Source organism: Choristoneura fumiferana, chromosome 18, assembly GCF_025370935.1.
Source record: "Choristoneura fumiferana chromosome 18, NRCan_CFum_1, whole genome shotgun sequence".
NCBI classification, from domain to species: domain Eukaryota; kingdom Metazoa; phylum Arthropoda; class Insecta; order Lepidoptera; family Tortricidae; genus Choristoneura; species Choristoneura fumiferana.
The window spans coordinates 7,544,264-7,567,528 of NC_133489.1; the positions used below are offsets into that span (position 1 = coordinate 7,544,264).

Here is a 23,265-nt window from a genome sequence, read left to right on the forward strand (position 1 = left end):
GAGATGAAATTGTTAAAAAGTAATTTAGCGTACCTAAATAGTATAAAACTAATCTTGGATCTTTTGATTTTTACTAAAAAAAAATTTACCCACCTCATCGGTGGCATCGACGGATTCAATGAGGCTTTCTTATTTATTCCCCGACACAAGGTTCTATCAAAATCAAAGTTCCGTTGCAAAAATAGCTACTATCTAATTTTTTTGAGCCGTGTGGCCTAGTGGTTTCTTTGCTTTGCTTTGCTCAAGCAGGGGATCGTGATTTCAAACCCGGGCTCGCATCTCTGAGTTTTTTGAAATTCATGTGTGAAACTACCTACATTTGAAATTTACCACGAGCGTGAGTGAATGAAAATATCGTGAGGAAACCTGCACCTGCGAAGCAATTCAATGGTGTGTGTGAAGGCCCCGTGGAATATTTCAGAGATAAGTAGTTTCAGAAAAGGAAAACTTCTCAATTGTTGTAAGAGAACTCAGTGAGTAGAGACGAAGCTTTCTAAAATATAGACCTTCAAATGAAACTATTTTTTTCAGGTGCAAGTAAACTGTAGCTAGGTAGTAGCATAACGTAAACACAATAACCTAATGTTGATGCTTACACGGCAGATACCTTGGCCTTCTAATCGCTGAAGGTCGAAATTGTTTGTCGTCGTTACGAAAACATCGCATTATGGATTACGGATCCATAACCCTGCATACTTACTTGTCGTATAGCTCATTAGATGTATATATACTCCACGGCTTCCTAAAAAATAATTCAATCGTGTGTAAAAAATCTAGACAAATTCTAGGCTATTAGTTTACTTGGGTGCGGTACAACTGCTGTCAACGCTCGTGCGTGTTTGTTTCTACAAAAAACATTATCCAAAGGTAGTAAGTGACGCAATGCCGGGCTTTAAGAAGTGAACTAAAAGTGTGACGCGGTAAGGTGAGTTTTCGCGGAGGATCAAGTATGACATCATCCTGAAGTAACATCGCGTCTCGGGTGGATGCGGCCACGGCGCGGCCCCGTCGCCAGTTTCGAAACAGCACTCGGCTCGGACCAACGTTCCTGTGATAAGTGAACAAGCTAAACTGACTACAACATGTCCAACATGATGGGTAAGTTCACTAATTTATATAGAAGTTAATTAATTAAATTAATTAGTGACAGATACTGGATCAAAAATCCATCGACCAACGTTCAAGGTCAACTTTTTTGTTAGCAAGACAATTAAACTGGAGCAATTTGAGTCTTTGAGTGATTTAGCATTTATATGTGTTATTCGTTACACAAATTCTGATGGAGAAGCCGGCGCCGCAAATAACAATCCGGCTTTATTTTGGCACAAGGCCAGCGGTGGACGCAGTGATGCGGTATAAGAAATTCGTGGGAATAGAATCAATACGCACGCATATTTCACTGAGATTTAAAATAATAAATTTGGGATGCTTAAAATAATCTCCGGAATGCATACTGCTGGATAAGAAAAAGCTTTACCTTGAACATACGCAAATATTAAGATACTCGTACGCCGCAGCATCGGCGCCAATCTCGCTATATTATGGACAATAATACCCAATTAGCCGGTTTTTATCCACGCTCTGTGACATTGTGGTACCTACCTACAATGTTATGAGGCATGAGATCATCAGGCGGCCTACTCGCATTTTATTGATTGTAGGATCCTATTGTGACATCGGTTCGACCGGTTCGTGCCTAGCTCAAGCTATAATACAAGACCTAAATATTTTGGTTTACCTAAATGCTAACGGCTAACGTGAATAGATGTTTGTTTGTTACGTTTTCTCGCTTAAAGTGCTCAACCGGTCGTGTCGTGACGAATTTGTTATGGAGATAGGTAGTTAGAAATTCTGAGAACGATAAGTATTAGGATACTTTTTAACCGACTTCAAAAAAGGAGGAGGTTCTATGTTCCAATGTTTGTATTTTTTTTTATCTGGGAAAATTGTATAGTTCCAGCGGGTGTGATAAATAACTTCTTCGCAGTTTATCGGGATACAAATTAACCTATATAATGTCCCTCTTAGGGTCTCAGACTACCTCCATATCAAATTTTATTGCAATCGGTTGAGTACTTTAAGCTTAACAAACAAACACATATATTCAAAGTCAAAGTCAAAGTCAAAATATCTTTATTCAATTTAGGCTATAACAAGCACTTATGAATGTCAAGAAAAATCTACCACCGGTTCGGAAAAACCTCTGCTGAGAAGAATCCGGCAAGAAACTCAACGAGGTATATAAATATTTTTTTAAAACAGATTTACAATATTATTAAATGATATGTATACATCACAAGTATTTAACAAAACTTTATTTTTAACACAGTAGGTTCGCTATTTGAAGGGATCGCTAATGCGGATCGGAATTATTTCCAAATATCCCTGTTGTACCTAATACCTACCTAGACTAATAGTTAGGATGCGAAAATATGTATGTGTGTGCTTGCGTGTATGTGCGTGTGTTGATACTCTTTTACGGTAAAACGGCTAGTCGGAATTGGATGAAATTTGGAACGTAAATAGCTGGACCCCGTGGGAATATGTAAAAATCCCAAAACCTTAACCTCTAAGGTTAGACACGAAATTTTTCACGGGTGTTCGTCTCACAACGTACTGAAATGATGACCATGATCGATGTAGGTACCTAATTGTTGGGAATTAAAAATCCCGGTATTTCCATTCGGCTGGCAGATCTAATGGTTGACGCGAGCAAAGCCGCAAGTTAAGGCTAATTTTGTAATAAATCCATACTATATACTATACTATAATATGTATCATAAATGCGAAAGTGTGTGTATTTGTATGTTTGACCGTCTCACGTCGAAACGGAGCGACGGGTCGACGTGATTTTTGGCATAGAGATAGTTTGTGGGCTAGAGTGACATAGGCTACTTTTTATCCCGGAAAAATGCACAATTCTCGAGGGAACTGCGCGATAACCGAATTCCACGTGGGCGACGCCGCGGGCAAAAGCTAGTCAGTTAATATTTCCTGCCAAGCTTACTAACCGCGAACCATATTTCGTTACTTATCCAATTTATATTGTAAGTAAGTACCTACATAATGTGGTTGTGTAGTTCGACTAAAAATGAGGAAGATGATATTAAATTTAACAAACTACTGAAGCAATTCTTGATAAAAAAAAGTTATTTACTCGCTTGAAGAATATTTTAAAGAATAATTATCACAGAGCCTACCTAAACCTACCTACCTACCTAATCTAAAATTAAATTAAAACATGTTTTACCAATGCCATTGTTTATCCACTCATCACACATCGTTTAAAATAAGACTATATGACATTATGATACTAATATTAAATCGTCCTGACATACCTATAAGATAACATTCACTAATAATACGGTATTTGACAACTCCTGATTTTGCCATATCTTAATATTATTATGAAAATATAGATGTACAGATAGTGTTTAGCGAAGAGAAAATTTAAATCGGTTGAAAATTGGATTTATAGTGATTTTTTGAAAAATCTATATACCTGTCTCTTTCTCAAACGCTTTTCTCTATACAGCAAGTATGGCGGTACTGGCGTGTGACGTCACATGCCAGTATGTCTTTCTCCGTCTAATCTTGAATTTCAAACCTTTATAACTTTGTTATTTGTAAAGGTAGCTTAAAAATTGTTTTTCTATTTGATAAAAGGCATTGTGTAGTTTTAATTTATAAAACATATACAAAATAGTCAAATACCGTATTATTGACTTACTCCAATAACATTCTGACATACGAGTATTGCGTGACTACAACTATTAATGTTACTGATATTGTCTTTTAATTATTCTTTTCTATTTTGATTTTATATTATTGCCACAACTTTAATTAGGTAATTCTAAGATACCAATTTATTGTTTTGGAAACTCTCTCTCTCTCTCTCTCTCTCTCTCTCTCTCTCTTAAAAATGCTGCGCCCTTCCGGGTTTCATAATGTTAGTGATGTATTGTACAACTAGTATACCTACTGATACTCGTATCAACTTACTCGTCTACAACCAAGCTCTAACCAACCAATGCTCAAACGTCTAGGAAAAATACATCTCATATGAATATGAGTATGAGACAGAGAGCGAGCGAGTGTATGAGAGAGATATTTATTTAAACATATTTGAAACACAGAAAAAAATATATACCAAATTGGGTCCCACTCAGCATAATGTTGCAGCAAGCTGAAACGCTGTTTTTCAAGTGGGACCCATTTAATAAACACATAAAAACATACACAACACAAACATTGACGACATGAACGTCAGCAAATACCAGCAAAATTAGTAGGCAGATGCCATGTTGATATCTTAAAAGGTACCTAAGTACGAGTATACTTGTTTAGACTGGTTATTTAACTAAATGTAAACAAACTTCTGCTGCCAGATTTGGTACCTACATTCAAGGATTTTAAACCAACCAGGTTTTTAGGCAACTGGAGGTTTATGGGGGAGTCCTATGTTTAACAGTGGACGTCCTATGGCTGATATGATGATGATGATGATGATGATGATGATGACGATGAAGGATTTTAAACATTTTACTTATCTATCATTGTAATACAAACTAGACTAGTGTATTTAATATAGAAATGTAAATGTTTAGATAGTTTAATGGGGGGAATTTCAATATTTAAGACACCAATTGACGTTGTTTTGTTTACATTTAGTTAAATACCTATCCAAACCAAGTACATGCATATATGCATACTAAGATAGGTACCTTTACCCTATACACCTCATCATCATCATCCCAGCCTATATACGTCCCACTGCAGGGCACAGGCCAAGAGCCAAGAGGCCTCAGAACAAGAGGGCTTGGGCCATAGTTCCCACGCGGGCCCAGTGCGTATTGGGAACTTCACACACACCATTGAATTGCTTCACAGGTTTGTGCAGGTTTCCTCACGATGTTTTCCTTCACCGCAAAGCTCGTGGTAAATTTCAAATGTAACTCCGCACATGAATTTCGAAAAACTCAGAGGTGCGAGCCGGGGTTTGAACCCACGACCCTCTACTTGAGAGGCGATGGGTCAAACCACTAGGCCACCACGGCTTACCCTATACACCTACGACCAAAATACTTCACTACGGGTGTTATCCTTAATAACAATCGCTACTTTATCGATTGAAAAAGTCACCAATGTTTATAAATATCTAATAAGAGTTCATATAAAACATGTACAGTCAACGTCATAAATAAGTGATCACCTTTGTACCTACCTTGTCGCTTTCAGTCGGTACACAATTTCGTATGGCTTTTCAAACATGACGCTAAAATGACAAAGTACAAAAGTGATCACTTATTTATGACGTTGACTGTACCTAGTATAGACCTAGTAACATGATATCAGTGTGCTTAAGGGCCTGTTGTTTGATCAGTAGATAAATAAACTAATTGTATGGCAAACATAACAATAGTTAACGCATTTTAAAGGAAATTTGACTATTAGTATCTTTAACTATTTACTGATCAAACAACGGGCCCTAAGTCAGTGTAATCATAACGAAAGCTCCTTTTGTTTACCTATCTATATCAAAGTACATAGGTCGTTTGATTAATGAATAGTTGATATAACATAACAATTACAAAACCAGTAATACTTAGGTACTTATTACAAACAGTGCGGATGTTGCTAGCTACTAAGAATTCGATAGTCTTAAGACCTTAATTTAATAATATAAGACCTAAACTATAATTACAACGTACCTCCGCATGCATAGCTCAGGTACCTACGCTTATCGATTGCTCTAAATTTCATCCAAACGCCTTACAGGTGGCGCAGCCCGCCACTTTGATTTTATTAGATGACATCATCGTCTGACCTCTCACGCTACTATATAAACGAGCGCGGCCTTGTTGTTCTCAATACACTGCTGTTTATCAAGATAATAAAATTAATAAATTTACATTAAATAGTGCCAAAACATCAACGAAATATTCCCAATTATTTGCCGTAAGAACATATATCCCACTAATATTATAAATGTGAAAATTTGCAAGTCTATTTGTTTCTGACTTAATCACATCTAAACCACTGAACCGATTTACATGAAATTCGGTATACAGAAAGTTTGAGTTCCGGAGAAGGACATAGGTTAGTTTCAAACCCGGAAAAAATCATTGTTCCCGCGGGATAACGATAAACGAATACTACGCGGACGGAGTCGCAGGGAACAGTTAGTAATCCATAAATGTACACTCACGAGGCACGCCGCCCGCATACCATAGCGAACGCGCCTGCCTACTAAATTTAGAACGCTGTTGCCGATACCAATATGGCTCAGAATGGCAGCGAATAACCAAATAAGTGAGCCAGGAAAAGTCCGCTTTGCCTACGCCTCTAGAATATCATTAGCACAAAAAGGAATGTACCTAAGTATAATATTGCATCGTTTAGCGTTTATTTTGAGTGCAATAAAGGTTTGAGTATCCTTGAACAGACTAGCAACATTTATCTGCTTATCTAGTTATGAGTATGGCATACATACAGTCAGTTAGCATCGTAAACATAGTGCTAATTAAAACAAGGCATTCGATTTTTTTTATTATGAGCAAATGTGGATGCTAAAATATGTTATTTTTAACCCCGTTGTAAAAAGAGGAGTGTGTTTAATCATACCTTCAGTAATTCTAGCGAATTGGAAGTCAAAAAATACGAATAGTGAAAATTTTCTTGATAAATTTGAATTTGAGCTCTAAAGTAGCGCCTAAATAGTCTGTTCAACTTATAGCTTACTTTTGGCGATTCATTTTATCCTCCTGCATGACCAGAAGCGACATAAAATTTCATGTCCAAAAAATAAAAATTTGAGTTGGGCGGCAGGAGGGAGGTTAAACTTTTGAGCCCTATGCTGCTTACGAATTTCAGCGAATCGTATGGGCACAGTGTTGGAATAATTTCCTGCTTCTATTTAAGTATGATAACTGATATCAGTTTACTAAGAATTAAATAAATTGTAGATGTGGCGACGGAGGACAACCTCCAGTACCAATTCTTCCCCGTGTCGAGCGGCTCGGTGCAGTTCAAAGTGCGCGCGGCTCACGACGCACACATCGCACTTACCATGCACCCCCAGGAATCAGACCCCATGTATGAGGTAAGTTCGTCGTCGGCATAAACCTATACCACAGGGCGGCCACGCCGTACAATATACGCGTTCTTGAATCTACATAGGCACGACGATGTCTGTACACGCGTCGATGTGTGCGTAAGCTGCACAGCGCTGACTATTGCAAAACCGTATTAAGTAATAAGTATAGTAATAAGTGCTACCAACGACATTTAAAGGTACTCATATGTAGGTATGGCTTAGATATGTGCAAATAAATGTAATCGTCAATCTTACCTATTTCAAGGGTATTCTGGCAAGACAGAATAAGTGCAATTTTTTTTAAAGTTACATACATAGGCATACTCAATGTTTTCTGCTTTATTTATCTAGCAAAACCGTATAAAAATAAATATTGTGCACTTATCCGGTTCTGCCAGAATATCCTCCGTTTATTTAAACTGGTCAGGGTGGGTCTCTCTCAAAAACCTCATTCAAAAGTTTCATTCTTAATACTTAACAATAAATGAGCTTGTTAAATCTAATTACCACTGTAGAAGCCTACGTCAAGTAGGTACTATCGCTTTGGCTAGAAATTCCCTGTGAGTGTAGATTTTCCGTCAACATCCAAAACTTTGTTACGAATTTGACAAGATAGAGTAAGATTAGGTACCTGTAGTATATGCTACGCAATTTTTTTTTTTCAGGTCTTCATTGGAGGTTGGGGCAACACAAAAAGCGTAATCAGAAGAAACCGAACAAAACCCGAAAAAGTTGAGATTGATACGCCTCAAATCTTAAATGCCGGTGAATTCCGCGGATTCTGGATACGCTGGGATAGCGGCATCATCTCGGCCGGGCGCGAAGGCGAAGCTATCCCCTTCTTGTCGTGGAACGACCCTGAGCCCTTCCCCGTCGCCTTCGTCGGCGTCTGCACCGGCTGGGGCGCCAGTGGCACCTGGAAGATCGAAGGTAAGTCGCCCTACGGGTCCATATTGACTCTCTTCTTTCTTCTTTAAAAAACCTTATTCCTATTTTTTATTTTACAACCGATTTGTGATCATAATAATCACTCTTCATATTTTTTTTCCTCATTCTTTTTTTGTTCATAAATACCTACTAACATCGGAACTCATAACAGACAGTGTACATATTTTTTTACTCATAATGTCATTTAAGTATATTATATTAGTGTTAGCTGAAAAATATGTTCGATCCTGGCGCTTCGCCGGCCGCTGCCGCGGCACGCTCGCTTCGCTCGGATCACACGCTAGGGTCACAGTTCTACCTAACACTCATCCTCGCTTCGCTTTCGTCCTTTCTTAAATACATCATTTTGCACCATCGAAAATTTTCCAAGTCCCTGCGCGTGAATATGCGGGTAAATAACACTTATGATTATCATTGTTTACTTGTGTAATTGTCTTCAAAGTACTTATCAAGTCTGTTTTTAGTGATATTATAAATTCTGATGATTATGAGTTTCGATCGTTAGTATTAAAAAAATATGAAGAGTGATCGTTATGATGTCAAATGGTACGAGAAAAATTTTCGGAATTCCGATAATAGGACTTAAAAAGTTATGTGAAAAAATGCGCATCCCGCCCTACAATTAACCCTGGGCGAAATGTACCCAACGATTCAAAATTCACCCTTTTGTTATCCGTGCAGAATCGCCTGAATTCGATACTCCGGACCAGTTAGAATATAAATTCGGGCCAGCTGTGTCAGGCATCCTGGAGTTCGAATACCGCGGGCCCCACAACTGCCACGTTTGTCTGACCGCCGCGCCCGCGGAGGTCGACCCCATGTACGAATTTATCCTCGGAGGTTGGGAGAACACACAGTCGGTCATTAGGCACTGCAGACAGAAGCCGGAAAAGGTAGTTGAATGCGTTGTCCATCGTTGTTGTATAGTTTCGGTTTGGCAAGTAAAATAACTGGTGTCAACTGACAATCCGTAGGTGACCGTCCCGACGCCTGGCTTGATGAATCCGAACGAGTTTAAGAGGTTCTTGATCGAATGGCGGTGCGGCAGGCTGGCGGTGCGGGACGGGGAGACGGGCGCCGTGCTGATGGAATGGCAAGACCCCTCGCCGTTCCCGGTGACGCACTTCGGCGTGCGCACGGGCTGGGGCGCGCGAGGCTTGTGGCGCATCAAGCACTTCCCCGCCGCTGGTCAACGTTGAGTCTCGCTCTCCAAAACCATCGCTTAGATGTTCAATTGCTGCACGACTCAAAATTATTAATACTCGATTGATGTTTAGTTGATTGGCTGACAAAAGTTTAATCGTAACTGTATCACTGTAAACTAACTAATTATACGCCAAAGAGGGAATTGCGTTTGTTTCGTTGCAACAGCGGTGGTCTGCATTGAAGTGATGTGATAAATTGGTTTGTGCGGTACGTTGGGTACATTTTGACAGTATATCCTATTGTAGTATAATCTTTCCGTATCTTATTCTTCGCTTCTGATCTTATGTTAACAGCGTTTTCTTATAATCTTGCTTCACTCATCGTATATAACTTTTATGTTTTTTTTTTGTCACTAAGTAATACACTTTTGAGAAAGTCCATCACACCTCCACAATTATGTTTTTGAAGAAAGTTTCCAAACAGAGATCGCCTCAGAGATTTTCTTTTGAAGATGTGTTATTATGATGTCAGTCAGTGACTCCATAGGTAACAATAATTAATATTAAATTAAATAAGAAGCATATTCCTAATTCCCTAGTCAGCATTATAATATTTTAAACCTACAAAGTTAAATAAGTACCTAGTAGTCTAAAAGTATAGTAAAATAAGTGTAATTTAGGTACTCGTATTTAGTTATCCCTAATTTTATTAAGAAGAGTTGTTTCTATTGACGTTGACTTTTGTTTGTTTTCTTTTTGTTTTTTTTTTTTCAGTTTATTTTAATTAGTTTCTGGATACCTGTAAGTGGTCCCAAAAGGCTCAAATTTTATGGTACTTATTGTTAATTTGTGTGCTAGAGAGAGTTCATTATATGCTGTAATATACATGTCATGTTTATAGATATATATTGTCAGACACAATAAAAAAAATAAAAAAAAATGAAAAATGAAATTGTTATGGAAATAAATTTACTGAATATAAAAATATACTGAATATAATATTAAACCAGCAAATTGCCTGCCATTGTGCTTACATGCATGATTGTTTTGCGATTTGTTTTTATATGCCTGCTAGCATTTTTTGTCTTCAATGGAAATAGCTGCATGCCAAAATTCTTATTTACATTAAGATTTCAAAACTAGTTATTAGCTGGGTGCGCGATGATAGCGCCAACTCGCGGTTACAATTACGGCGGACTTTGAAATATCAAATGGCTGGCTGTCATTACGAAGAGTAAGTAACAAACATATAATTTCAATGAAATATCGGAATTTACTTATATTTCACTCGATCACGTAAATCTAGTGTCGATAATAGCGTTGTTCTTTTTGATTTCATGGAATAACGCATTTCATATTGCAGGCGATTATTTTTGATTGTAGTATTTTCAGTTAAACATGGCCAAATTATTATAAAAACTGGATTCCGAGCTCACTATACGACATCGCTTTTCAAGCACAAACAACAGTAGGCACTTGTCCCACCGCCGACGATGAGCGAGAAGCGAGTAGAGCGAGTAACTAGAAACGAGTGGGCGAGCAGCGAGAAGCGAGTGTAGTTTTGTCGCTCGGCTGTAAGCGAGTGTTCGCGTGCGACGGGCGAATACTCGCTCCACTCGACTCGCTCATGCGGGGCGGTCGCCAAGCTGACATCGCTGAGCGAGTATCTATAGCTCAGCGAGTTTTATAGCTCTTGTCGCTGCGACAAAAGATGTAAGTGCGAGTTCTCGCCGACAGTGTGAACAGCCAGCGATCAACTATTAATATATGTGTCTCTTTTACTCACACAGGATCTTATATCTTTTGTTCATTTCTTGAGCGAGAAAAGAGTCGATAGCCAATCGTTTCCTCGCTGGCGGTGAGACAAGTGCCTAAAAGGAAAACAATTAGTTTTGGCTCAATATGTCCAAGATGTAAAAGAAACCAAATGTGGAGATCATAATGAGCAACACCATTGAAGCTCGTGTAATTCGTCAAACTTCAGTGACTTCGACGCCATACTAAACATCACAGTTTTTGCCATTGTTCTTGCAGCAGGTTTCGTGGCGCATATTTATTTATTTTTGCTTAATAATGCACGAATACGTAAATTTCACTAGTAAATAGTGACAGTTGGTCCGCCGAAAAGTTCCTTGTTTGGCCACGGCGCGCGCTGCGATCGGTTCGTGGTCCCCCCCCCCCTCCTACTTTGCACCCAGCGAATATCTAGTTAGTACGTACCCAATTAAATACTAGTGCCTACTAGAAACAGGACCGGATCTAGAGACAGAAAGAGCATGTTTAAAACTGTCTAGACTCTTCAATCTTCATGGGGGGCCAGAAAGTTACAGATATTTTAGAGGAGGGCCAGGATTACACCGTTCTACATATTTTATACTTTTTTAATATTTTTGCCAAATAATGAAATTATATTATGATCGCGGGCCATATAGGTATGTGTACTATTCACTTCGAAGGAACGCCAGCGGGCCGGATTTACCTGTCCTCTCCCAGAGGCACAAATTTGTGCCCAAATTCCTTTGATCCTGTTATCCTGGGAGATGACAGATTAAACCTCTTCGCGGGCCGAAGTTATCACCCGGGCCGTACCTACTTTGCCCATCACTGGTCTAGACAATCGTATCAAAAGTCTATGCATCACCTAAACCACCACAGCACCATTCACACACTAAACATTATAGGCAAGGTATGACTAACTCATGCACTACTCTTAACCTAAGAAAAGCTGGCGAGTCTTGTTTGCATGCTGACTGTGAAAGGGAGCGCATATAGTTGCGTCCTAGCAAAATTAAATTTGTAGTTAGCAATTTATATATCAAAAGCAAGCAGTAAGCAAACCCAAAGTTCTAAGTATTTGATAAAGCAGAAATGTTAAGCTTTGGCATGCTGCTTTATTATTGAAAATCGCGCGACTTACCAAACTCACCACAGTTTCGAAACGCTGTTATAAGTAGATATCTTGCACAGTCGTATTTTGCCGACAGTTGAAAGACGTAGCTTACGCGTTTCCTTTCAAGATGAGCCAGCCACAGTAGTGCCAATGCTAACCTAATTATTTCACTCTAGTGCCGCCATCGGCGCCACAAGCGCAGGCGCTGTACGCTACCCCGCCCGGCTACCCGGGCGGTGTCGCCGTCAGCCCGGCCGGGGGGGCCCAGTGGATGAACGCGACCGGGGGCCAGGTGCCGCCGGGCGCCGTGCCCGGGGGCCAGGACTCCAATGGGGAGCCCATGTTCGTGGCGCGCGCGCAGCACGAGGGCGCCACGCTCCCAGGGAAGCTGGTGCCCTCGCACGGCTGTGCGTACGTACCGTGGGGCGGAGCTGAGAACGGCAAAAACGAGTACCAGGTCAGCTTAGCAAGTTATCAAAACAACTGCTATAGTTAGTCCCACCAGAGTTGAGGTCACGCACACAAGAACATGTCATGTTATGAATGACAGCGGGATTTTGATATTTACTCATTCATTTCATTCATTCTCCTTTTGTGCCATCACTCATCAGTTCTTCATATACCTAGCTGTGTGAGTAATCATTCACTTCAACTCTTGTGTCACTACCTAAACGTGTCAGTGATGTGGATTTTGTTAAGCAATCCGGAGAGTGAAGGGCTTCTCAGGGTCTCAAACGCAAACCTTCCAAATGATCGCTCAGTTGGGTATTGAAATTCAATTCTTTCGTCGGCAAGTCAAAAACGACGCATATTTTTAATATTGAACTTGATGGTAGTATATTAAAAAACAAAACGTACCTACTCACTTTCGCATTTATAATGTTACCTGCCTAGTAAAGATTGTTAAAAAATAAATACCTTGTATTTATCCTTTTATATATATTGTATTGCTTGAACCTAAAATTGCTATAAGTGACTCCGAAGCGGTAAAGTTTCGTGTGATCTGCCTACTCCATTTGGGAATACAAGCGTGATGTTTGTGTGTGTGTGCGTGTGTGTGTGTTGAACTCATAACACCGCTTTGCTCAGGTGCTGGTCGGCGGTTCCAACCAATGGATCCCGACAAACGGCGCGAACGTACCGCCGGGCGCCTTCCAAGGCGGCCAGACCGAGGACGGCGAACCGCTGTTTGTGGGCCGCGTCCACCACGAAGGCAGCGTCACCATCGGCAAGGTATAAGTATAGTTTCAGCCGGAACATTCACAATACTCCTTCGCCAATAGGTCCACTTTCATAGAACCACTGCAATTTTCTTTCACTAGAAAGTGAAAGACAACTGCGGTTTAAATTTAAGGTTCATGAAGGGGACCTATCAGGATTTATTCCCAACAAAATAAATACTAGGTACTTAACATATTGTCTTTCCCTCAGGTCCAACAATCCCACGGTGTCTGCTACATCTCCTACGCGGGACAAGAGCTCGGCTTCCCCGACTACGAAGTCCTCATGCCCTAAGTTAGAAGTTAAGATGTACCGAGCCATCAAATGTTATGGATTGGTTCACTAAATGTTAGGCTCTCTTAGAGCTTCAAGTCAATAATGGTTTAACGTACGTTGCACCCGCTGAGCCTATATTAAAATGATCTGCATTATATTGTAGTTGTCACGCAAGCCCGTGCTTCCACATGTCAAAATTATATTTTTATTAAATTATTTTAAATGACAATATTGTGTTTTATTTATTATTATAAACTAGCTTTTGTCCTTCTCAGGTCTCATACTATTTCCATACCGAATTTCATATAAATCTGTTCAGCGGTTTAAGCGTGAAAAAGTAACAGACAGACAGTTATTTTCGCATTTATAACACGACCAAGCTAAGTTTGCACCTCGCACTAAACAAGAACAGTTATTCAACAAATTATACGAGACGAAACTTCGTAAGACGCGTATCGGCGACAAAGAATAAAAGCTGCTTGTGCTAAGTTTCGTTTCCTATTTGTTGAATTTTAAATTTTTTAGCTGTTCTTGTTAAGCGCGAGATGCAAACATAGCTTAGTCGCTTTATGTAAGTAATATTAAGTATTTAAGGATTTAAGGCAAAATTGGGGTCATCAGTTTGGCAGTGTACGTAACACATGCATGTACAGATAGGTATAGACACAAACACTCCCAAAGTCGGAGTAAGAGTTAAAGACGTGAGTGGAATAGCAAATTATCTCACACATTTACATCGATATCGACTTCCTTCGACCTATTATTTTAGTTTGATAATGAGTGTTCCTGTTATCCCTCACCAGGTACATAGGGCTATTATTATATTTATTTTTTATTCGTATTATTATATTTTTATAGGGTTATAATTATTATTATCAGAGGGAGAGCAGACTGCAAAATTTCGTACCAACTTGATACCGCTATGAAATGCACAATGGTCCGAATTTGATAGTCTGTCGCGGCGGAACTTGCCGAAAGTACCTACCAAAAAAATAGTCGCTTCCGGTGCGAAAAAAGAGGCGTTATTTAACCCATCTGATACTGAAATAATAGTCGTGGCATCAGTTAGGAATTTACTGGTAGATACAGAAAAGCGAAATGTCAGTATTTTTTTGCCGGAAGTGCTTGGCAGGCCCTCTCAAAGGTGACCCCTAAATATACCCATCTGATACCAGCATGAAACCAATTCCAGTCGGTAGGTATGAACCCTCATTTCCGGGATATATAAGTCTGCCAAGGCTGTTTCTGCCGAAACGCCTTGACATACAAAATGTCAAAAAACCAATCAAGAAAAATGCATAGAACTCGATTCTGGTCGAATCTGGTAATTGTTTTAGTCACGGTTGAACCTGACCGCTCCTCCTCGCTGCGCTCGTCGTCGCACCTAATTTTTAGATTAGATTACTTAGTACCTAAAATTTAAAACGGAAGTCTTATTAATTCAACCAAAAATTTTAGGTGCGACGACGAGCGCAACGAGGAGGAGCGTGTTAGGTTCAACTGTGGCCAAAACAAACAATGCCACGGTTAAATTTCTTATCAGTAATCGACTATTGTACCCTTCTGTATTATAGACATTCGATATTTAGAATTTCGACCTTAGAATCGTTCGAAATTTCAATTTTCGATATTTTATCCGTCGTTATTAGGATTTTCGAAATTTAGCATTCGATAATTGTACCTTTCGATAATTTATACTTTCGACATTTTGAATTTCGACCTTATGATCGTTCGACATTCTGATTTTCGATATTTTGACCCTCGACGTTTTAACTTTAGATATTTTAAATTTCGATATTCAAATACGTGCCCCACTGAGGGGTACTAGGAGCGGAAAGTTAAGTAAAAAATATTTTGTTAAACCTTTGTTTTGTCGCGCAATTCATTAACTCTATTTTGGCTTTTTCAACAGTACATGACAAGAAACATGCAATTACTACGACCATAAAAATCATGTCGATGGAATAAATTAATAGCCTGTACTCCAATAAATTATTGTTTTACACTTGTACTTTTCCCTAGCCTACGGACAAATGGTACAAACAATGTTGCGGTTAATGTACGTCTAGTATCTGTCGACCCAGAATGTAGAAGGAGTGAGTCCGAGTATGGAAGAGGAGCGGCGGATGCATAGCAAATCGACGCCCAGGGCACGACTAAGCTTGGTTCCGCTTAGTTCCAAGCTTTAGCGTGCAGAAAGACCAGATAATACATTCACGCCAATCGCACCGCTCCAGTTTCTTGTGCTCTCGGATAAACAATTAAACTGTCAATGACACCGAAGCTTTAAGCAAACGCCTGCATGATTTAAGTTGTATCAAAATTGGAAATAATGGGTTTTCCGCCAGCATATTTAAAGCGACGGTGTCGTCGACTTTTTAAAATTAAACATAATAAATAACAATTCTTACTAGTTCAAAGTTACCTACAGTCACCACCAGATGTTAATGGATACCTAAATGCTTGTTCCACAACAGACGTGTTCAGATTTTTTGAGAACCTAAGCCGCACCTACACTGATGGCGAAAATACACAATCTCTTATTCTTATATTATGTAATTTATTAGGACAAAATAAATATCTATCGGACTGCTGCAAGCCGATGCTCTTGGAGCGACCCGCGTAAACCCTTTCGTTCTGCAACAAAAATTAAAATTTATGAATATGGACAACCAGGGCCCAAATACATAGCAAATACATACATAGTTTTAGTGCTAGTTCTAGTCTTAGTTTTAGGTGGTACATTTTTGGAGCCAAAATAAACTTTTCTTTCTTTCTTTCTTTCTTTCTTTCAAATTACAAGTAAATAAATAATATTAGTGAATTTCAATACAAAATCGCTAATACTATTAGTTTGTAATTTGTTATACAATTATTTTTTATTTCACATAGAAAAGTCATAATGACATCGCATTGCTTGACAAAGGAATTTATATTATGACACTTACTATGAGAACGTTCTACGCTGGGTCAGGAATCAAATGGTTCGACTGTACATAATACGTAGATAATGTAACTACAATACATATATTATAAATCATACCAGTCATTTGCTCTGTTCTTGTGTTGGGATTGGGACTCAGGCCCTACAGCACACTGCGAAAAAATAAGACATTTTATATATACACCGTGTTATTTTTGATTTCCGTTAACTTTAAGGGGATAATGTACGGGACAAAAGACGTTAGTTAAAAATAAAAAGATTTTTACTCAAGATTTTTCACCTATTATTATTATTATTTTAGCCTATTGCTCACCTTGTAATTTTAATAATTTGTTTTCTGTATCGCTTACTATGTCTGGTGTACATTAAAGAGTCTTTGTATTGTATTTTTTTTTAATTCACCAAAACGTTTATTATCAGGTAGTTTATATCAATAAACTGAACAGTACCGAAGTTAACAGAATTAAAAAAAACACGGTGTATACAGTAGAATCAGCTTGTTATGACTCCGCCTACAACGACCAACCGCTTCATATGAACGTAATTGTACTGTAAAGTTTGGTTTCATTCAATATTGTCTAAAACGGAGTTTACATTGAATTATAATGACCAAAATAATTTTAAACACCTTCCCCAACTACTCTTTAAAATGAAGAATAAAACTCATCTCGAATTTTGAAAATCACGACTGGATATTGTTACCATACCAAGTGTTAATTTACTGGTTTAAAAACATATTATACCCATTAGCAATATTAGTAAGTTTTTTTATTTTCTATGATTATGCTTTGTATAACGTTCCTTTGTTATGACGTATTAATGCAGAAATTAGGAGTCTCACTTCCGATTGAGAGATAATAAAATAAGCTGAAAACTCGTATACAGCTTCGTTTTGGTGTCCTTTCATACGCCCAACCGTTTTTGAAATAGACCGCAGTGCTCGGCCACACTGACTGATGCAAGTGAATTTCGATACCTTATAAAGTTATTAAAGCATTGAAGTATCATTGACAATAAATAATTTATATATTTTTTTTTATTTAACTTGCAATGTTCGGCATGTATGTAAATATGTAAGAACTGGTCTCCAATTGAGCTGAAATTTGGTACACGTGTGTAAATTTGGTGACTAGGCAAGATTATGGTACCATCGAGCTGATCTGATGATGGAGCCGGAAGGTGGACACAGGATCTTAGTAACAAAACAACGCAGCCCCATCGAGTTCGAGCTCATTTGATTTGTCTGAACTCTGGACCTGGATGATGGAGCCGGAAGGTGACCACAGGATCTTAGTACGAAAACGACGTAGCCGCGTCGAGTTTGAGCTCTCTGCCCTCTATCTCAAAAACGATTGGGCGTATGTATGTTTTTTTTCTAAGCTATCTGTCGGAAATTTTATGCTCTACAATTTTTTAATGTGTGTTAACATCACTGGAGCTAAAGAAACCGAGATAATAGCAAAAAACTGACGTTTGTGACCTTTGAATAACTAACGACGCAGACACGAGATTTTATGAGACTTTTGAGACAACTTCTAGGAGACCAAAGCAAAGCTGTATACGAGTTTCCAGCTTATTATTTCTCATTCCGATATTAACCCCTTCTTATTGCCGAAGTGACTGGATCAATGTCTCTTCCCTTCAATGTCATATTGTGGATTCTACTGTATACACCTAATCCTCCTGATCGGTTTCGATGATGGCAACCCTAAAAAAACTATTCTATAAATGACGCCTATTATAGGCTTTGATATGGCTAATAAAATGATTGATTATAATTAATTTTATTAAGTATGCAAACAATGTGGAGGGAACAAGAATGAAATTAATTTATTAAAAACATAATGCACACTTACACTCGCTCCTCATCTGTGTCATTTGAGTAGTCAGAATCAGGACCGTCATATTCTTCAACATCAGGCTGCATATATGACACTCTGTCTTGTGAGTAAACATTATTTACACATCTCTCATTCTTGTTTATAACTAAAATTTCATATTTTTTTGATGCTACTTCCCTGCCTTCGTAGCTAAAATAGCACACTTTGTGAGATGGCTGCACTTTGGCTGGGATCAGGTGCCCTTCATATTCTGCTCTGCCAACATAAAGCCTTTCAAGTGCATCTTCAGAATATCCCGCAACAAAGGCACCAGTTGGAATCTTATCTTCAACAGCTGGTACCCAATAGCCATCGAAACCACAGAGCACCTGTAAAATAGAAGGTAAAAGTTATAAAAAAAACTTTTGAACTTGTAAATAACACTGGTTTTCATCTCATCTTTTAAATACCATGGTTGCAATGAATAAACGAATATGAATATGAATAATAATATGAATGTCATCACTAGTCAACAAATTTAATGTCCATGCCAAATCAAAGGAGTCGCCAATGGTCTATGACAGGGGTCGCCAAATGGCGGACAGCGGTCCGGATCCGGACCGCCGACCTATTTTGTACGGACCTTAAGTAAACAGTAACTTGTATTGTATTACTGAGACGTAGTTTAATAAAATGTATCCCGTGCTTTAGGTTTGTCTTAGTTATCGAAAACGGACGACCGGACCGCGATAATAATTTTATTGTAAAAACTGGACGTATGAAGAAACTAATTGGTGACCCCTCCCCTGGTCTACGGAAACACACAGGTGCTTTTGTACAGTCAAGTTCTTTAATTCATGAGCCACCATGGAACGTTTTCAAAGGAAAAGTGCATTGGAATCCACAATTACTTTTGTCTTTTATTATTATTTATTCATTATTTTAAGAACACATATATTCGTACATTAATGAGTGTACAGATAAACCAAAAACAATATAAAGACCTTGAGGTTCATAAATATTCATAGGTACTAAAAGTTATTTAAAACTAATGTGAGTACTTAAATAAATAAAAAAATCAACAAAACTAGGTTTGGTGAAAGATAAATGTTGATAAAAACACTATACAAAATGTTGCCTGACTAATTTCTTGAGAGTAACAAGCCAACTCGCAAATGCGTCAATATCATACAATTGTTCATTAATTAACCGAGGAACTCATCTGAAAAAGGGAATATTACTTACTGCAATTTTATCCCATCAGAGTGCAGCACTAGCACATACCGTATGTTTTGGTTTATGTTTTTTGAGTATCTTAAATGTCCGTAGGATGCCATAATATTATAATATTTCAATTAAATTTTTGGAACCATAGCTCTATCACTACTATCGATGTAAATATCATTTATTTTGTTACTCATAAACATAAATATCGTCACTACTTTGAAAAAAGCTTGTATCTCAAAATTGGTACTTTTCTAATTGAACTTTACGAACATTATTTCAAAGGTCAATTTTGTTGACATATTGATTTGAGATACGAGATTTTTTTCAAAGTAGTGACGCTATGTAATGATTTCTATAGGTATTAATACTCTTTGGTCATGTTCCGTCTTGGCGGTTTCTTTACGGTTTGTGCTTGTGTCGCCCCTTATGCAGAGCTTTGCCTAATATGCCCTATTGTAAATTCTTTAATAACTTTGATCATAATGATCTTTTGCCATAATATTGTTTATCCTTTCTGTTTGGGTCGCAGATCTAACCTAACATACTTTTCTGGCAGTGGTTTGTTTCTGTAAGGGACGGATGGAACACAGTTCTAACCTAACATAAGCTAGTTTTCTGACTCGCCACCTGCGGTTTGCCGACGCCTGCTCTAGTATGTTGTTAATATTATGGTTTTCTATATTATGACTCGAAAATTTTATGCCTTACTATATATATTAGTACAAACCATATTAGGGATTTAGAGCATTAGGTAAAGTAATATTATGGATTATGAACATTAGGATTAGGACGTAAGAACATTATGGAAAATGAATGAATTATCAAGTTGTTATGGCATACAGTATGATTACTTGAGTCAACACTTGACAGATGGGCGTGCCTTCAGTCAATTTTCAACTTTGAGGTCATACAAATAAAATAGTGTTTACATAATCTGTAAACGGCTTCTAAAAATGGCTTTATTTGTATGACGTCAAAGTTGAAAATTGACTGAAGGCACGCCCATCTGTCAAGTGTTAACTTCAAGTAATCGTACTGTATATGATATGGCATTTGATTTTAGACAAACAATATTATGGATTACAAATGAGACCCACATTTCATACCTCACATTCTGTTTTCTCATTGGCCTGACTTCCCCATGAAATGTATGCCTTTCCTGTCGATGGCACAAATTTGCCAGGGGTCAAAGAACCTCTGTGCTTGGCCCTAGCTATGTAGAGCTTCTCCTTCTCAAATCCACCAACGAGTGGCTCTAAAGGCAACTCCTCCTCTTTGTTGTATGGCACCCACTGAAGGTCACATCCTGTTAGTACTCTGTCCTTTAGTTTCTCAGGCACCGGAGGTACTACAACAAAACAGATACATTATATTACAAGAATACTGATGAATACTGCCTAATGTACTAGTGCAATCTTGCGTGCTTACATTCAAATCGCCAGTGCACCGGATTCCTGTGTTCAACAACTGAGAATGTCACATATTTCATATCTTGAACATCATTGGTGCAGGAGATGATTGAGTCTGTATATCCATCCCGGCCCAGTTTTACCTGGCCACCGTGCCAAGTCAGCCACAACCTACGGTACTCCTCCATCGTAAGAATGCCAGGTGTAAGAGCCGATTCTCTTTGACGGCTGTCTGTCTTTTTTATCCAGCAACGCTGCCCGGCTCCCATTATGATCTAAAAAAAGTCTTGTTACTATGTCTTAGCTTTCATAAAATACAGTAAATATTGAGTAATTAGATCGTTTCCCCAAACTCGTTAATTCCGCGTAGCAAACTTTCCATTCGTATTTTTCCCCACTCGAATTTATTTTCGTTCGCGTTTTTCCCCATTCTTAAATTTACACCAGACGTATCCATACATAATTTTTCCATTCGCATATTTTCCCATTGTATTTATTTATCAATAGATTATTTTCTTGACGGGATTTTTAACCATTCGCATATTTAACCACACAAACGGAGAGGTAGGTTAGTTTAGGTATCTTCAGATGCCCGAAGGGCAAACCGCTCAGAAATAGGAGCCCCGAAGCGGGGTTCCGTCGGCATAAGGCGTAATGGATTGCCTATTGAGAAAAAAGCGTAAAACATGCGAATGGTTAAAAATCCCGTCAAGAAAAGAAACTATTGATAAATAAATATAGTGGGAAAATATGCCAATGGAAAAATTATGTATGGATTAAAACGTCTGGTGTAAATTTAAGAATGGGGAAAAACGCGAACGAAAATAAATTCGAGTGGGGAAAAATACGAATGGAAAGTTTGCTACGCGGAATTAACGAGTTTGGGGAAACAATCTAATTACTCTAAATATTTATCTTTGTTTGTAGCATTGGCATTCAAAGGTGCTTCCCTCAGTAATCTTTTTAGTTTTATGTAGTCTATATGTAAGGTTGAGCCCAGGTTTCATAAAAATGTTATTGTAATACATACAACTATAAGAGACTGTTTGTTTTTGAATCAATAAATAAACTAAATAAATCTCTTTTAAATAAATACAGAGATAGTCAATAACAGCTTCTCATAAATTTCAATGCGTGATAAGATTGCTATAAAACTAGGGGTTCCCAGTCCTTTCAATATTGCCACGCCCCTTACAATTTGTAATTCTTTTGCAACCTTGTATAAGAAAATATGTAGATGTATGTATGTAGCTCTAGACATCCATATCATGACCTATGAGTACAAACTGTGTTGCAATTAGTCACAATGTCCTGAAGCGTTGCAATACACAATTTAAGAACTCTTGCTATGCTCTTACCCAAAAGTCACAGTTGTTGGCAGGTTTTCTTGATAGCCCTATAGCAGCATTGCCAGAGGCCTTGATATCAAATGACAGGGCACTGCTTGTAATCTTGTAGAAAGCGTTGAGATGTTTAGGCCATGTTGTAAGCTCTAAAAGTTAAAAATGTGGTAAGAACTCATCATAAACAGCATTAAATACATACGGATCAAAAGCGCATTACAATGTGCACTATTAAAGTTCAAGGGAATTACGGACATGACCATCTAACAAAGTACAAATTATTTTGTTTCAATTATTGTACAGTCAGGGGCATAAAGTTATATTGAGCCATAGCGTCAAATATATGTATACATCGACCTTATGATTAGTGCAATAAAGGTGTATAGATATTTTTGATGTCTTGGTAACGTGCATATATTTATGCCCTTGACTGTACTGTACACCATCTCAGTTTGACTTTATTCGCGAAATAATAGATTAAGTATAAGTAGTTTGACTATTATTCTTTTTATATTTATATGTTGGGCTCCAGAAGGTTTAATATCTACACTTTATGCGACATGACCAAAATAAATTTAGTGGTAAAAGACACCAGATTTGAAGTGAGTATAAAATTCACAAAAAAAATACTGAACCCTGAAATAATTCTTCTGAGAAGTAATAATCTTCATCGTTCCCGTAAAAAGAGAAGGTTATTCTTCAGTTAGCTAGTTACAGTTTTCCAAACTTTTCAACTTAATCATTGCCCAATATTGTGTACTGGTAGGCAAGTTCCAATGACTCACTTGTGTGTAAAAAAGCTATCCCAACAAATAAAAACTATTTAAAACCAAGAATACAACAACAATTTCTATGTACAAACCTATTATGTCGCCCATTTCTGCAATTTTTTCGGACCAAAACACAATTTCAAACGTTAAAATTTATGGAAACAACAACAGTGGTT

General features: G+C 38.1%; 2 protein-coding genes across 3 annotated transcripts; one reads left to right on the plus strand and one right to left on the minus strand.

Moving 5' to 3' along the window:
• The first annotated feature begins 987 nt into the window (after positions 1 to 987).
• LOC141438107 (uncharacterized) lies at positions 988 to 13,805 on the plus strand. Of its 2 annotated transcripts, XM_074101781.1 has the most exons (8): positions 988 to 1,098; positions 6,966 to 7,102; positions 7,762 to 8,026; positions 8,726 to 8,937; positions 9,019 to 9,238; positions 12,256 to 12,536; positions 13,169 to 13,312; positions 13,511 to 13,805. In XM_074101781.1, the coding sequence occupies exons 1-8, from the start codon at positions 1,083 to 1,085 to the stop codon at positions 13,592 to 13,594; spliced, it is 1,359 nt and encodes a 452-aa protein (XP_073957882.1). In that variant the 5' UTR covers positions 988 to 1,082; the 3' UTR covers positions 13,595 to 13,805. The 2 variants fall into 2 exon arrangements, with proteins under 2 accessions (XP_073957882.1, XP_073957883.1); XM_074101782.1 differs by lacking the exons at positions 8,726 to 8,937; positions 9,019 to 9,238.
• Positions 13,806 to 16,116: 2,311 nt separating this feature from the next.
• On the minus strand, positions 16,117 to 23,258 carry LOC141438108 (uncharacterized). The gene is made up of 7 exons (XM_074101783.1): positions 23,182 to 23,258; positions 22,335 to 22,468; positions 20,996 to 21,251; positions 20,674 to 20,915; positions 18,377 to 18,729; positions 16,620 to 16,672; positions 16,117 to 16,213 (listed from the first exon to the last, which is right to left on the minus strand). The coding sequence occupies exons 1-6, from the start codon at positions 23,195 to 23,197 to the stop codon at positions 16,663 to 16,665; spliced, it is 1,011 nt and encodes a 336-aa protein (XP_073957884.1). The 5' UTR covers positions 23,198 to 23,258; the 3' UTR covers positions 16,117 to 16,213; positions 16,620 to 16,662.
• Between the last annotated feature and the right edge of the window lie 7 nt (positions 23,259 to 23,265).